This window comes from Tursiops truncatus, chromosome 2 (assembly GCF_011762595.2).
Source record: "Tursiops truncatus isolate mTurTru1 chromosome 2, mTurTru1.mat.Y, whole genome shotgun sequence".
Taxonomy (NCBI): domain Eukaryota; kingdom Metazoa; phylum Chordata; class Mammalia; order Artiodactyla; family Delphinidae; genus Tursiops; species Tursiops truncatus.
This window is the reverse complement of record NC_047035.1, coordinates 132531492-132546589: the sequence shown is the minus strand read 5'-3', so window position 1 is coordinate 132546589 and position 15098 is coordinate 132531492. Positions and strand designations below refer to the sequence as shown.

Genomic DNA, 15098 nt, shown 5'->3' with positions numbered 1-15098 from the left:
TAGCTATCTTTATTCAATTCCCCCTCCCCACAGACCCCTCACTACCCCCCCATCCCCCAACCCTGCCTCTGGTCCACAAATCTGATCTCTTTTTCTGTAAGTTAGTTTGTTTTCGAAGTATAATTGACCTGCAACATTATGTTAACATGTTTGGCTAAGGTCACCATTTTTGTTATTTTAGTGATAGCTTCTGGAGAGTCCCCACAGTTGAGGGGAAAATGTGATTACTCTGACATTGATGGGGAGAGTGTTGCAGAAGAGCAGCAGCTGAGGCATCATTCTAAAGATAGTCTTGATTTTATACTTAGGATCCAGTTCTGATGAGTTATTTTGTAATTTGTGAAGTCTTTAACTGTTCCTTCCGTGCCGAGCAAGAGCTGTGTACAATGATGGGCACTAGTGCAGCATTTACTTTAGTACTGAAAACTTTTCTTCCCAGTTTAGGCTAATGAAGTACACTGTTGGAATTTTCTCATTTCTGAAGTGTGGATATGGGACTTCCCTGGTGGTCCAGTGGTTAAGACTCCGATTTTCCACTGCAGGGGGCTCGGGTTCGATCCCTGGTCGAGAACTAAGATCCCGCATGCCGGGTGGCATGGCCAAAAAAAAAAAGTGTGGATAATGACAGTCTTCACTGGGTTATGAAGATTAAATCACACAATGCCTATAAAGTATTTAACAAAGAGAGACTGTTACACTGAAAGTACTCAGTAACTGCAAGCTGCTAGTAATATTTTATTACTAATGCTTCATCTTTCTTTTTCTGTTCTAAGTCCCTCTTTTTTTTATATATAAATTTATTTATTTATTTTTGGCTGCATTGGGTCTTTTGTTGCTGTGCGCCGGCTTGCTCTAGTTGCGGCGAGCGGGGGCTACTCTTCGTTGTGGTGCTTGGGCCTCTCATTGCAGTGGTTTCTCTTGTTGTGGTACATGGGCTCCAGGCACGCGGGCTTCAGCAGTTGTGGCTCACGGGCTTAGTTGCTCCGTGGCATGTGGGATCTTCCCGGACCAGGGCTCGAACCCGTGTCCCCCGCATTGGCAGGCAGATTCCTAACCACTGAGCCACCAGGGAAGTCCCTCTAAGTCCCTCTTTAAGAGCCAGGCTGCCCGTGAGGTTCTGTGGCTGGTGGCCTAGCCTCCCACAGGAGTCTGGTCTATTTAGGCAAGTTAGGAGAGAGGTTTGTTAAAATGATTTTAGGAGGCAGGTCCTCTTATAGTTAGTTGAAACCTTGGGTGTATTTTGCAGTTAATCCTTTAATTGTTTTTATTTTTAAAATTTATCCCCCTGAGAAACCCAGCCTTTTGAAAGGAGCATATGACTCTTTCTGGAGTAGACCAGCTTGTGTGAGTCATAGCCCTCCTCTTGGCAGTCACTCTGAGTAGATGCCTTATTTCCTCCTTCTGGAGCTGGTAATTATTGCCCTGGTTTACCCTCTGTCTCATTTCCCTCTCAAGCTGTACAAGAGTGAATAATTAATACCAAGGTGCAGTGCTGTTTGGATATAAATGTAACTACAGTAATATTTACAACAAAATCTAATTGGCGGGACTTCCCTGGTGGCCCAGTGGCAAAGAATCTGCCTTACAATGTAGGGGATGCAGGTTTGATCCCTAGTCAGGGAACTAAGATCCCACATGCTGCGGGGCTACTGAGCCCACACACCTCGACTAGAGCCAGCGTGCCGCAAACTACAGAGCCCACACGCTCTGGAACCCGCGTGCCACAGGTAGAGGGAAGCTCATGCACCACAACGAATATCCTGTGTGCTACAACCAAGACCCGCCGGAGCCGAAAATAAATTAAGTAAATAAATAATAAATAAATCTTAAAAAAAATCTAATTGGCTGTAGCTTGCTTTTACTAATCAGTCTTCACCATAGCGGCATTTGATTTAACATAATGCCTAATGTCCAGTTTATTGTGTTAGACCCATAGTCTCATGATTTGTGTTTTGGGTTTCCTCTGCTTTCTTCATTTCCTTTACTTTTGGTTTGAGTTGTTGAATTCTATTTTTTGTTTCTACCTCAGACCTTGGAGAGCTTCTAAAAATACCAATGTCCAGCCCAACCCCTGTGATTAATTTTTAAAAGCTCTCCATGTGTTTCCAATTTGCATGTGTTGTTTCCATATGTTTGCATGTTTCCTGTGTGTTTCAAATCTTCTGATGGAGCACTTGTTACATTTTTTTCTAATCCTTTGTCTCTCCATTCCTTGTCCTATTTTCTCAGTTCCCTTTTTAGGGCAGCTTGAATTTGGAGGTCTGGAAGCAATGGGGGATGGGGTGCTGATAAGGGGGAGTTGTATGCTTGATGGAAGAGGAAAAGTTTCCATTTCAATGTCATGCCAGATCCTGCTGTAGCATACCTTTGAAATGTTTATACTAATGGGATGTTTTCACCTCCAATTGCTTTAAGTTCTAGTGCTATCTCTTCGTTACTGTGATTGTCTACTTGAACCCGTTTAGAGACCTCCAAAAGTTTGGATTCCAGAATTAACTTTGAACAGTTACATTCCATTCAGAATTCCTTTTCCCCATAGCTGATAAAGGTAACTTAGGGCTAGAGCAGTGGCCCTGGCTTGTGCTGTGAATCAGTTATTTAGAGTGGTATTTGTCACCCACTGGTGGGTTGTGAATTGTAACCAGCGTTAAAAACAGAACAAGAGAATAGAATATAAAAATAAACCTCAGGGTATTGCATTTGTATGAGTTCTTTCTTAGCCCAGTCGTGGCTGGTAATCTTTCATTTGGATTTTGTCATGAAGGAAAATAACATGTGGTGAATACCAGGGTAGATTTGCATTTTATTGAGTGTTCACTGTGTCAGGCACTGTTTCAAGGAGTTTTGAATGTATATTTTATTTAGTGTGAGGGTTAGTGTAGCAGAAATGATAGTGACCTCCTTCCACTAGCATTCCCAGGTTAACTGTCACAGAGCTTTCTTCTTTTGAACTTCTGTGGGTGGTCCTGCCTCCTGCTGAGCTCTTCTTATACTCTTGTCATCCTGTTCCTTCAGTGGGGTTGTATACTTAACGAGGATTTATAGTTACTTCTCCTATCCGTTTATTCTGGTTCTGCTTACAGTTGCGCAAACCAGTAGATGAAATGATCATTGAGATTTTTCATTGAAAACTGCATTGATTGTTTTGGAGAGATTCAATAATCGCTAACAATAGTGCCTACTATGAGCCTGCAACTTGTTCTAAGTCCTTGATATGTGTTACTTTGAGTTGTCCTCACATCACGTCTGTGAGGTAGGTAGGATTATCACCCGTCTTTTGTAGATGAGAAAACTGAGGCACAAGGGGGAATAAAGGGTAGCTAGAACTGGATTCAGACATGGGCAGTTTGGCTCCAGGATTAGATAGGTAAGAGGAAACTATGTAGGTGATTGGGGAAAATAGTAAAACTGTAGACTAATTGTGTACTCTGTTTGTCTTAAAAAACTTTACATTTTTAAAGAAACCAAAAGCTGAAAATCACTGGTGTGATTTATGCCAGAGACAGATTGCTTTTCAAAAGGCGGTGATTTTACATGGAAAGATTCAAGTTAACTTGTATCCAGTGATTTCCCCTGGGGGTAGTTTGAGAAACCGATGGGGGAGTAGTATGAGGAAAGGTGGTGGGTGGAGGGGTGCTGGAGACGAGAACCTGGCCCTCCTCTGGTTGGACAGACTCCAGCACCACACATGCACTTTGGATTTGGCCACAGTTTGTAGAGACTGAGCTTTGCTTCTAATTTTTGTTTTTTGTTGTGGTAAACTTAGTTCCAGCATAGGCTTTGCATCAGAATCACTTGTGAATTTAAAAAACCCGGGCCCATACCTGATTGGATTTAGGGGGTCTTGTAGTGGGAGGGGAGGGAGGGAAGAGGAGAGAGAGGAGGGGAGGGGAGGGGGGGAGATTGTCAGAAGGGCTCCAGGTGTGTCCATTGCAAAGCCAGCGTTGCGAACACTTGTCCTATAGACATGCCCTCTGGGGAAATGGTTCCTGAGTGTGGTGGCTGTCAAAAACCTTAATTAGAGGGCGCCTTCAGTTCCAGTTGATAATGCTGGTTGATTTGACCTTAAAATGGAGGCAGTATATGGCTGGTAAGTTGTCATTTTGAGGGAAGGGGGTGATGGGTCAAATCCTTGCAGTGTTCCAGTTCCCTTGCTTGATTAAAAAGTTTGTTTCCTCTAAATTTAGCTTTATATAGGCATTTAAGTCCCCAGATTTACTTGCTAAGAATCACCTGGGGTGCTTGTTAAACATATTCCCAGGCTTCTTCCCTGGAAGTGTTGAGTTCAGTCATTCTGGGGTGGTGTCCAGGAATCTGTATGTTGAACAACAGCCTCCCTTGATTCTTGCACTGAGGCAGGTTTGGGAAATAAGGGCTAATGGAACGGGACTTTGGGTCTCTTTTCTGTTTCTTTTTAGCTGTAGAATCTCGGGCAGGAACCTCTGAGCTTGTTTCTCTGTCTTTAAAATAGGAGTAAGGGTATATAGTATGTCTCTCTTGGGGAAGTTAGAATTAAGTAAAATACTGTTTTTTATAACACTAGTTTTCAGCTTGGGGACACCACCTCCTCCCCCAGCAAGACTTTTGGCAGTGTCTGGAGGTATTTTGGGTTCAGGTCGGGGTGCTGCTGGCATCTAGTGGGTAGAGGCCAGCGATGTTGCTCAACATCCTACAATACACAGGACAGACCCCTTATTCCCCCGCAACAAAAAAACATCAGTAATGGTGAGTGTGAGAAACTGGTCTAAAACACTAAAGTGCTTGCCACAGCGAGTGTTGGCTGTTATTAAGAAAGTTGGGAGGCCTCACTTTTCCTTTTCTGTGGCCTGATTCAGGGACTTCACTTTACTTCCTATGACAGTGTGGTCGTAAGTTCCACATTTACTACTGAGGTTAGCAGCCAGGACTTTTAAATCTCCTTTGAGCTTTGAAGTTGCTAACTTATAAAAGTCTAAAACTGTAGCCTGAAAGTTGTTAATAAGGAAAGATAAGACTCAAAGGGCTGAAAGGAACTCCTGGTCAAATAAGTTCATCTAACCTCAGGGTTCTAAATGTATGTAAATACATCAGTTGGCATGGTAGATTATAGGGAGAGTTCTCTCTGTAACTGCCTTTCACTGCATGAAGGGTTAGTCTTCCATGTTGTTACCCGAGTAGAAAGCTTGCCTCGCCTTTTATGTTAATCCTTAGTGCTCTGCCAGACCCACATTGGGATAGGTATTTGCCAAATGAATATTTAATTTGTACCTTACCCAGGCTTCTTGTTATAATTCACTTTTCCGTAATGATATGTATGCCTGGGTTCCATTTGTTTAATGCTTCCTAAACTATGTAGGACTACTCAAATGTTTACTGGTTATTGGGGAGCAGAGTAGCATAATAGAGATAAAGGTGACTTCTGCCTGGTACCAGTTGAAAATTTTAGAAATACGGTTATTAAAAGTAGATTTTTCCTCCATTATCATTGGGTTTCTTAATCTTGGGGTGGGGTGGGCTGGTTTACTGGTGGGACTGAATTAACCCTTTATCTTCTGAAACTACACAGCATTTTTGTGTGTATTTTGTCTCTTACATATATGTACCTTTTTCCGAAAAGAGGATCCTTAGTGTTTCCAGTGTTAAAGTGAGTTCCAAAAGAATTGCCGAATCCTAGGAAGGTCTACTCCGGAATACTGATCAGTTCTCCAGTGTTAGAAACAGCTCTTTTTTGAGAAATTAAGAAAAATTCAGGGAAGTTCAAAGAATAAAATTAGAGTTTTCAACAAGTTAGATATAGTTAAAATCCTATTCACCCCTTTTCCCTAGTCACTTTCATGAACTTGGCATATAAAAACCTTGGCATTTTAAAAACGCACATGGTTCATGTAATATATTTTGTGTTTAAAAAAATATGATAGTTTTGAAATTGTCATATTGATATTTATAGGTCTGATTCATCCCTAGTCTTAGCTGTTGTAGTTAATTGCATAGTATGAATGTTTCACATTTTATTTTTGCATTTTCATACATGAACATTTAGGTTATTTCCTTTTTTTTAATCTTATGAGCAGAGCTCTGAACATTTTTATACTTTCCATCTCCTGCACACATTTGATAATTTGTTTAGGTGATATACCCACTGATTAACTCACACGATTCATGCATATTTCTAGGGTAATATGCCAAATAGCTTTCCAAAGCTTCTACTGATTACTTTTTCAGTAATGGTATATGAGTACTATTTTCCCTACTTTCTCATCATACTTTAATATTAACCAGACTTTAATTTCTGCCAAGCAGATTAATGTGAAATAATATGTTGTAAATACACTTCCCAAATTACCAGTGAGGTTTAATTACCTTTTTATATGTTTATGGGCTACTGCAGTTTGGGTTTTGTAATTGTCCATTTCCTTTGCCCAGTTTTTTATTGGATTTTTCTTTGCTATGTAATTCTTCATATGTTGTATGTATAAATCCTTTGTTATGTATACATTGAACTTTCTTTTCTCAGTCTCTTACTTGTCGTTGAAACTGGTTTATAATGTAGCTTATTCTTAAGAATCATAGGACCTGAACTAGAGGTGGAGGAGATCTTAAAGATACTGTTCAATTTATTTAAGGAGCTACATCCAGTATTTTTTTCATCAGTAAGAAACTCGTGACTTAATCTTTGCCTTTCTATCCTCTTATGACACATAGAAGTGACTTGTCCTGCACCACCCTTGGAATGATTCTGGCCTTAATCTCTTGTTGGGTGGTTTAATAATCTGTTTAACTGATTATGACAGGGACAGCAACACCACTTAGAGGTTAATAGTAGTGTGGATTTCATAATTCAGGCTGTGGGGCTGGGGGGTGACATTACACACACTTGGGCTAGGCCTCTTACGTAAAATGAAGGATTAGAGGGGAATGTTTGCAAATGGCACAGAAGTGCTCCACAAATGTTAACTATTTTAATATTGATAGAACATAGTCTGGAGATAAACTTTATGGAATGCCAGTGTAGATGGCTTTGCGTTTTTACCAGATTTTGCTTTCACCACCACCAACAAAAAGAAAATACAGCTCTGCCAAGCAGTTCAGCCATTTTGTAAGTTTAGGAAAATAAACAGTACCCAGTAAGTGCTGAAATGGCAGCTCTTGGGCCGAGAACCCGCAGGCTTGCTCTGTAGCGAAGTGTTGTTGTGCTGCCCTCTTGTGGTTATCTGGGAAGCGGTGATTAAAAATTAAAAATGGAACAATAGCTATTAATGCTGCTTGCTTTCAGAGTCCAGTTGTAAGAGACACTTAATCACTCCATTTTTGCCAGCTTCAAAAAGGATTTTGAACAGATGTCAAATCTTTTTTATCAGTGAATGAAAAGAAGTAAGCTTTTTTTAAATAAGCATTTTTCTATTGGAATTGAAAAACTCCCAATTTTGACTTGTCCCTTTTATTTATTTTTGCATTGTATTTCCCTTGTGATGATTGCTCAATCAGAAATTATAAAACTTGTTTGCAACTTAGGTTTTGAGTAATTTTTAGGTAAACTTATTTTTCATGAGGATTCTGTATTTATGGTGGTTAATCATTCCTGGAAATTACATTTTTAATTGCCTTATAACTGTTAATGCCATTGGAAATCAGGTAATTTTATTACTTTAGGTGAAAGCTTAGCTAAAGGACTACTCACCCACTAACTTGATTTGTCCCTTTTTTCAGTCCTGTGGACATCCCACATCTCCTACTCTAAATCAACATTACAAACTATAACTTAATATTGATAGTATTTATTATTATCATTCAGCATTAATAGTGAATCTGCATAACATTTCAGGAAATATCCTGCCTTTGGAATGAATAATTAGACCGTCAGTGCCTTAAATGTGAAGGTATTTATAGTTTTTTCCTAAATATTCTTTTTCTCTTTCAACATTTAGAAACTTGTCCTCCTAGGAGAAGTATGCAAATTAATTCATTTATGTCTTTATTAAGGCTTATTTTTAAAAACGTTTTTTCCCCCGAATATTATTTTAGGTCTCTTAAATCTGACTTGTTTTAGAAATGATGGGAAAAAAAAAACAACACTTGGTCTCACCCTCATTCATATCTTTAGCTCATTTTGTATAGGATTGGGGATACTTAACGTCCCTTGCCTTGAATTTGACTCTTCTGGTTGGATTTTTTATGAACCATTTGAAACATTAAAAAGATTAATACTTACATAACAAATGACTATGAACTCAACCACTCAGCCTCAGTCATAAAACCCACCAATATCATTTTTTTTTTCCTTTGGTCTGCGTCAGCTCTTAGTTGAGGCGTGCAGGATCTTTATTCGTTGCGGCGCAGGCTTTTCCTTGTGCGCGGGCTTCTCTCTAGTGTGGCGTGCGGATTTTCTCTCTCTAGTTGTGGCGTGTGGGCTCTGTAGTTTGCGGCACGGGCTTAGTTGCCCTGTGGCATGTGGGATCTTAGTTCCCATGGACCAGGGATCAAACCCGCGTCCCCTGCATTGGAAGGTGGATTCTTTACCACTGGACGACCAGGGAAGTCCCCCACCAATATCATTTTCTGATTACATCTACCTCCCTCAACCCCCAGAGGTAAATACAATTGTAAACTTGATGTTTATCTTTTCTTGAGTTTGACTTTCAGAGTTACTAATTTTTTTATTTTTTAATTGCACCAGTAAGTAGTTCATGGAATCCACTAGGTACTCAAATAACCCATCTCACAGAGTAAACCACTGTTAGCAATTTGGTGATTAAAATGTATTTATGCACATAGACATAGATGTGTTTTTTACCTAAAAGGTGTTATATGTATTTTTATGTTTCCAGAGTTCACTTTCCTACACAAACACAAATACAGAGCTGCACATGAAGGCATATATACAAAGATATTATAGTTTTATTGGTTATAGTGAACAATTTGGAAATCTAAATACTCAGAAATACAGAGATATGGAAGTGTATCACGGATATTTGTTGCTGGTTGGTTAAGAGAACAGTTTAAAAATAACCTAAATGTTCCATTAATAAGGGGGCAGTTTAAATAAATGTAGTGTATTCATTCTATGAGGCAGTTTAAAGAGAATGAGATATTTGTATACACACATATACCCTGATGTGGGAGTTGGCATTGCATGTTTACATCATATTTGCAATGATTTATGTCACAGGTTAAAAGAGGGCACAGGCCTGAGATGATCTAGGACGGAGACCCAAGCCATGGAGGCCAGAGCCTACACCTTTTAACTGTACTTCCTCTTTTATCCTCTTGCCTGGTGACCACCTTCTGAGTGGTCACAGGTGGAGAAAAAGTGACTTAAGATGCCTTAGTCAGCTGGACTAGTCAGCTTTCCTGTGCAAAGGACCAAGGAGTCAGTAAGTATAATGAGGCCTTGTAGGTACTCAGTCGCTGTTACAGGGATGCCTGACTGGTTTTGGATGTTGTGTAACAGGGATAAGGTTTATTTTCTGAGTCTCTAAGGCTTTGAACTCTTGTGGTAAAATAGAATATGAGCTTTTTAGAGCCACACTTGAGGTGGAATTCCTGCTCCCCTCCCCGACTCCCCCAGCACTTTCTAGTTTTGTCATTGACCAGGTTATTTAAAACTTCTCAATTTTTTCATCCTTCACATGGGAATAATAGTGTCTAAAAGCGTTGTTCTGGGAAATAAGCAAAGTGAACATGTAACGTACTCAGCGTATTGCCTGGCATCTGTTAGATGATAGGCAATTAATAAATGGTCTTCCCCTTCTGCTCCCCTTCCAAGGTAGACGCCCTCCCCCTCCATTTATTCTCACTGCTTTCTCATCTTAACTAACGTCCCCTCAACTGCATTGTGCTTGCTGTGGATCACACTGGACATTCCCAGTGTACTCTCCTGTTCATTCTGTGGACATGTTTGTCAAGTGATAGTGCCTCATTTCTAGTTTGGAAGGGAGTGGTGGTAAATAACAAAAATACAAAGCCTCTCTCTCTTTTTTTTGTTTTTGTTTTGAGCCTTTCTGGTTTCGTGCCGTGTGTCTTTTATCTCCTGGTTGCTAAACTCGGGGTCCTTTCTGCTGATGTTACTCTAGGTTGTGGGTTGCTGCTTGCCTCCTCCTCTGCTCTGCCTCTCCTAAATGAAAAGATAGTTTTTAAGCGGAAGAGTTGAGTGAGCTGTACACTTTTTTCCTGTAGAGTCCATCAACTTTAGTCTTTTTGCTTTAGAGTATCCTCACTCCTATCAGCATGCCCATGAATTACTTTTTAACTATTGGAGAACAGGGGGTGGTATATTGCCTTCAATCTTCCCTGGCCGCGTGTGTGTGTGTGTGTGTGCGTGTGTGTGTGTGTGTGTGCGTGTGTGTGTGTGTGTGTGTGTGTGTGTGTGTGTGTGTGTGTGTGGCTTCTGCTTTCATCTACCTACTTACCATTGCTCTTTCCTGGGAGGGGTTTGGAATGAGGAAGGCGTGGGGGTGTGTGGAAGCCAATGGCAGTCTTCATTGGGTTAGGCTCTTTGTTTATTCTTTTCTGTTAAGTCTACCAGTTCTGGGACTCACTGCAGGAGATTTCAAGGCAGGAGTTCTGGTTTGGGGTTCATGTGTATGTTTTAATTTGCACCTATTTTTCAGAACCACTGATTGGATAATTGCAACCAGATTGCATTTTTATTCTTTGGGTGACTCTGCCTTGGTTTTGTTTTGTTCTGCGTTGGTTGCTTTTTTGTTTGTTTGTTCGTTCGTTTCATTTTGGTTTGGTTTTGTCTCTTAAGGAGGGAGGGACTGATGATGAACAAATAAGACTTAGTGGATTTCAGGCAGATGGACCTGGTTTCAAATCCTACCTGTGTCATCTTGGGAGGGTTATTTAACTACTTCTGAGCTTCAGTTTTTCCTCATCTGAATGAAGGACAAAATAATATCCCCCTTTTAATTTTTTTTTAAAAAAGCTAATCTATATAAATTAGGTGGCATATGGCATCATGTACCTACTCAGGAAATGGTAGCTATTAGGGATGTTGAGAATGGGACTAATGACATTGTTTGCAAATAAGACTATAAAAGTGAATTAGAAAATTTTGATCTTGTATTACCAAATTACTATCTGCTGTCATATTAACACTAGGATTTTTATTTTAAAACAGATTTATGTGGCAGTTCTTAAATATTTAATTTTTTTTTTTTTTTTTAAGTCATTCAGCATCTGAAGAAGCTTCGGGTTCAGACTCAGGCAGCCAGTCGGAGAGTGAGCAGGGCAGCGATCCAGGAAGTGGACATGGCAGCGAGTCAAACAGTAGTTCTGAATCTTCGGAGAGTCAGTCAGAATCTGAAAGTGAATCGGGAGGTTCCAAATCCCAGCCAGTTCTTCCAGAAGCCAAAGAGAAGCCAGCCTCTAAGAAGGAACGGATAGCTGATGTGAAGAAGGTATCGGCTTTGCTGTACAGTACAAACGTGCTGTGAGCTAGGACCAGCTGGCAGACCTTTGTTTCCCACGGAAAACTCCTTAGTGTATCTTGATAATGAAAACTCATCTACAGCCACCTTTTCTAATAATATACTGTCTGTGGGTCTAAATGGGGAGTGCTTTCTGCTCTACTCATTAGACACAGGGCTATAAGGAAAATAATTACATAAACCATCAAATTATAGGGCAGAAAGACCAGTTTTTGTTATTTTGGTTTTTAACATTTAAAAAAGGTGGTTAAAATATATATTTTTTAATACAGCACTGAATTATACCAGAGAAAGTCATTCACAGATGATTGTGGAATGCAGTTGTAGTGTGATGGATAATCCCAATTCAAGAATAAGGGTAGTTTTTGTTCTATTGAAGAATGGAAGGAGAAATACTCCTCACAGAAAAGAAATTATCTGTACCTAGGCAATGTAGGTATTTGCTTAACAAGAATCTTCCAGCAGAGAATGCAAAAAGGCGAAAATAGAGTTGCATAGCATTTTTTCATTGATGTCCAAACTTTGGGATGCATCCCTTTTGGGGAAGAATTAATGACTTGGTCTAGTTAGTCATGAGAAATGCAGCTGATGTTTTAAAATTCCCTTTTGAGAGAATTAAGTTAGAATCACTGAAAATATAAAAAAGATTGCTTTTAGAAATTTAGAAGTAAAATGTCTTAAAGAAACTAAAAGCTTTATGCTAAATCAGTTTTTCTTCTAAAATACAAACCTACATCTGCACACAAAGATTTTTGTAGCGATACAAACAATTTAAAGTTACCTGCAAGTTTTACAAAATAGCTTCAACAATCCTGAAATTAAAAAACAAAAACTGCTTTTATCTCTTGAAACAGAATTGGGATTAACTGTGTTATTTCATTTCTTCTATTCCCAGCGTAGTCATTGCTTAATGGTAAGTGACGCTTAAGAGCTGGTGGGAGGTTGGGGAATGCTGATAGTAGTGTTAGGGATAGGAAAATGAAAGCTGTCCTTGCTAATTAACTCATCACCAGAGAAGTGACCTTCTAACACTCAAGTGTTGTGCTTTGTTGCCTGCTCAGTGTGTGGTGACCTTTCACAAGAGACATTTCAGGTGGTGACCTATTTCAGAAAGACCCTGAATGTCGAAGTACCACTTAGAGATCTTCTCTGAGTGTCATTCAGCTCAGAAATTTACCTGCAGAAGGTCTTGCTTGGCCACCTTTTAACTTTCTTCTGTACAGGGGAGAGTTCCTTACTTGCAGATAGTAAAAGAAGCCATAGAAAACACGACTTGCGTCAGGTGTTTAAAACTTTGCTGAAATCGTGCTCACTGTCTGGAATTCACAGTTTAACTGTAAGACCATATACATATATATATATATATGAAACTCCCTTTAAAGAGATAAAGGGGAATAAGACTGAATTTTAAGATAGAAGTACAGCTTTAGGCAGGAATATTAAAGTTAAGGTGATAAGTTCCAAAAAGTTAATAAATACATAGGTGAATGTACTAGCCAGTTAGAATGATTGGATTGTGACTTTAAAAACTATTATTCTAAAATGAGCTTCTAAAGAAAGCTCATTGTTTTCTGTACACACTTCCCTTTCACATGGTAGCTTTTTATTGACTAGTTGAATTAGATATCATTAGCCCTCAAAAGGACAAACAGGAACACAAGATGATTTTAGGATGTATGTATTACAGTATATACTGTGATAAAGTCCCAACAGGTGAGCCAGAATGCCTGTCTTTTTAAATGGGAAAACTAATTGATGTAGTGCCATTTAAAGCATTGAGCCACCCAGTTAATAAAAGCTCCATAAATACCTGTGCTGAGTCATTTCATAGCTCTAGGAGAGGTCCAAGAAAGGATGGGGGAGGGGTTGGCAGGCAGCGCTAGAGCAACGCTCTTTGCTGCCTTCCTTTCTCTGCCCCATTTGTTCAGAGCGTTTGGCATGTGCTGCCTCTTTTGCCTAGATTTCTTTCTGCTTGGTTATTACTGACTCCTGGTTGGGCCTTTTGTCCTCCAACTCATATTATTCTAAGGTTGTTAAGGATTTTCTACTTTTATAAACTGAATTTATAAACTGAGGATGCTGGATTACATGATTATATGGCTTCTGGTTCTAAAATGCCTCTTCCTAGAACATCATGCTTGTTCCCTTTGGAGGCCTTGTTTTTCTTCAGCTTACTTGGCTTTTTTTTTTTTTTTTTTTAAAGGCACTGTTGATTATGTCCTTCCTTGGCTTAGTGACATTATGTGTTTTTGGATCGTCTTTCATCATTTTTGTCTTTTTGGGGGTCCACTTTCCACACATTTCACGATGAGCCTCAACCTGTGGCTTCTCCTCTTGCTTCACTCCAAATATTTTCATGACGTTAGCTGTCACCCGTGTTTCGATGACAAACCCACATTTCTAATCTTGGCTTTTTCAAGCATCTCTTCTACGTGTTTACCTCCTGTTGAGCATCTTCACTTCATTGTTCCACAATCCGTTTAAATTCATTTTGCCTGTAGGTGATTGATTTCATTAAAAGAACACACAACATACCTGTTAATAGTTATCTGTGGGAAGGAGAGTGAGGCTAGGGGTTACACTAATTGTTAGAGGTGGAAGAAGGGGGGCCTTTTATAATTTTTTATATTTATTGATTTGAGTCTTTTAATAAAATAGTGTCAGTATATTGTGAAAAAAATGTTCTCTTCAACTGATTCCTCTTTAAACTTTGTTTGATCACTAGTGAGGATCCTTACTAAAAATCAGGTCTTAAAGGCAAAGGGTTAACTACTGTTAGAGAATAAAATGAAGTGTGCTAGAGCAAGGGTGCCACTGGGTCTCATTCTGAGAACTTCTAGCTAAACATAAGAAATACCGAATTTGCCTGTATCTGGCATGTTACACATCCTGAGGAATTAAAAAAATATGCAAATGCACTGATTCTTATTTAATGAGAGTTGGTGGTGGGGCCCTGCTGATTTTTTTGAGTTTCTCAGATGAGTCTTGTGCAGTCAAAGCTAAAACTGAAAGCATTAGGGACTTAAAATTCATCAGTAAATATTTTGTCTTTAGTGGAAGCAGTTGTTCTCTTATGTTGCCATATTATTCAACTGTAAGTTTATATTTTAACAATGGGTAAGCAGTGTGACCTCTAGTTTAAAGCCATTTAGTAATGAAGAGGCATCGTTACAACTTTAATGAGTTCTCGGATAATACGCCTTATTCTTTTTAAAGATGGTCCTTCACTGTCTCATAAACAAAGCTAACAAAAAACCCCTTTTGATATATAACCAAATAACTAATTGAATTCTCTTAAATTGAAATACGTATTCCAGTAATGTAAATAGTAAATGGGGGTCAAGAAAAAACGATTCACGCGTGGTCTATTAATTTTACAGATGTGGGAAGAATATCCTGATGTTTATGGGGTTAGGCGGTCAAACCGAAGCAGACAAGAACCATCACGATTTAATATTAAGGAGGAGGTAAGAAAAAAAAAATGTTTCAAGGTGATACATTCAGACTCCTTAATTATCTTATCCTTTTTGACTCTGATATGTATTACCATTAACGAGACTGAACTTCAGGCATGGGAGTTAAGTGACTCGAAAGTGAGCTTTCTCAATCTAATACAGAAGAAAAGCCACATGTGGCTTTTAAAAAAATAAAATTACCAGAAAGATCATGTTTTGTGATGCTCTAGTAGAG

The 15098-nt window shown here is 39.2% G+C and overlaps 1 protein-coding gene across 4 annotated transcripts in view; it reads left to right on the top strand.

Moving 5' to 3' along the window:
* CHD2 (chromodomain helicase DNA binding protein 2) overlaps nucleotides 1-15098 on the top strand; it is a 127715-nt gene that overhangs the window by 7424 nt on the left and 105193 nt on the right. For all 4 annotated transcript variants that reach the window (XM_019945654.3, XM_019945653.3, XM_019945655.3 and 1 more), the window contains 2 exons: nucleotides 11147-11378; nucleotides 14789-14875. In XM_019945654.3, coding sequence (XP_019801213.1) covers nucleotides 11147-11378; nucleotides 14789-14875 — 319 coding nt within the window. The remainder of the gene's footprint in view (nucleotides 1-11146; nucleotides 11379-14788; nucleotides 14876-15098) is intronic.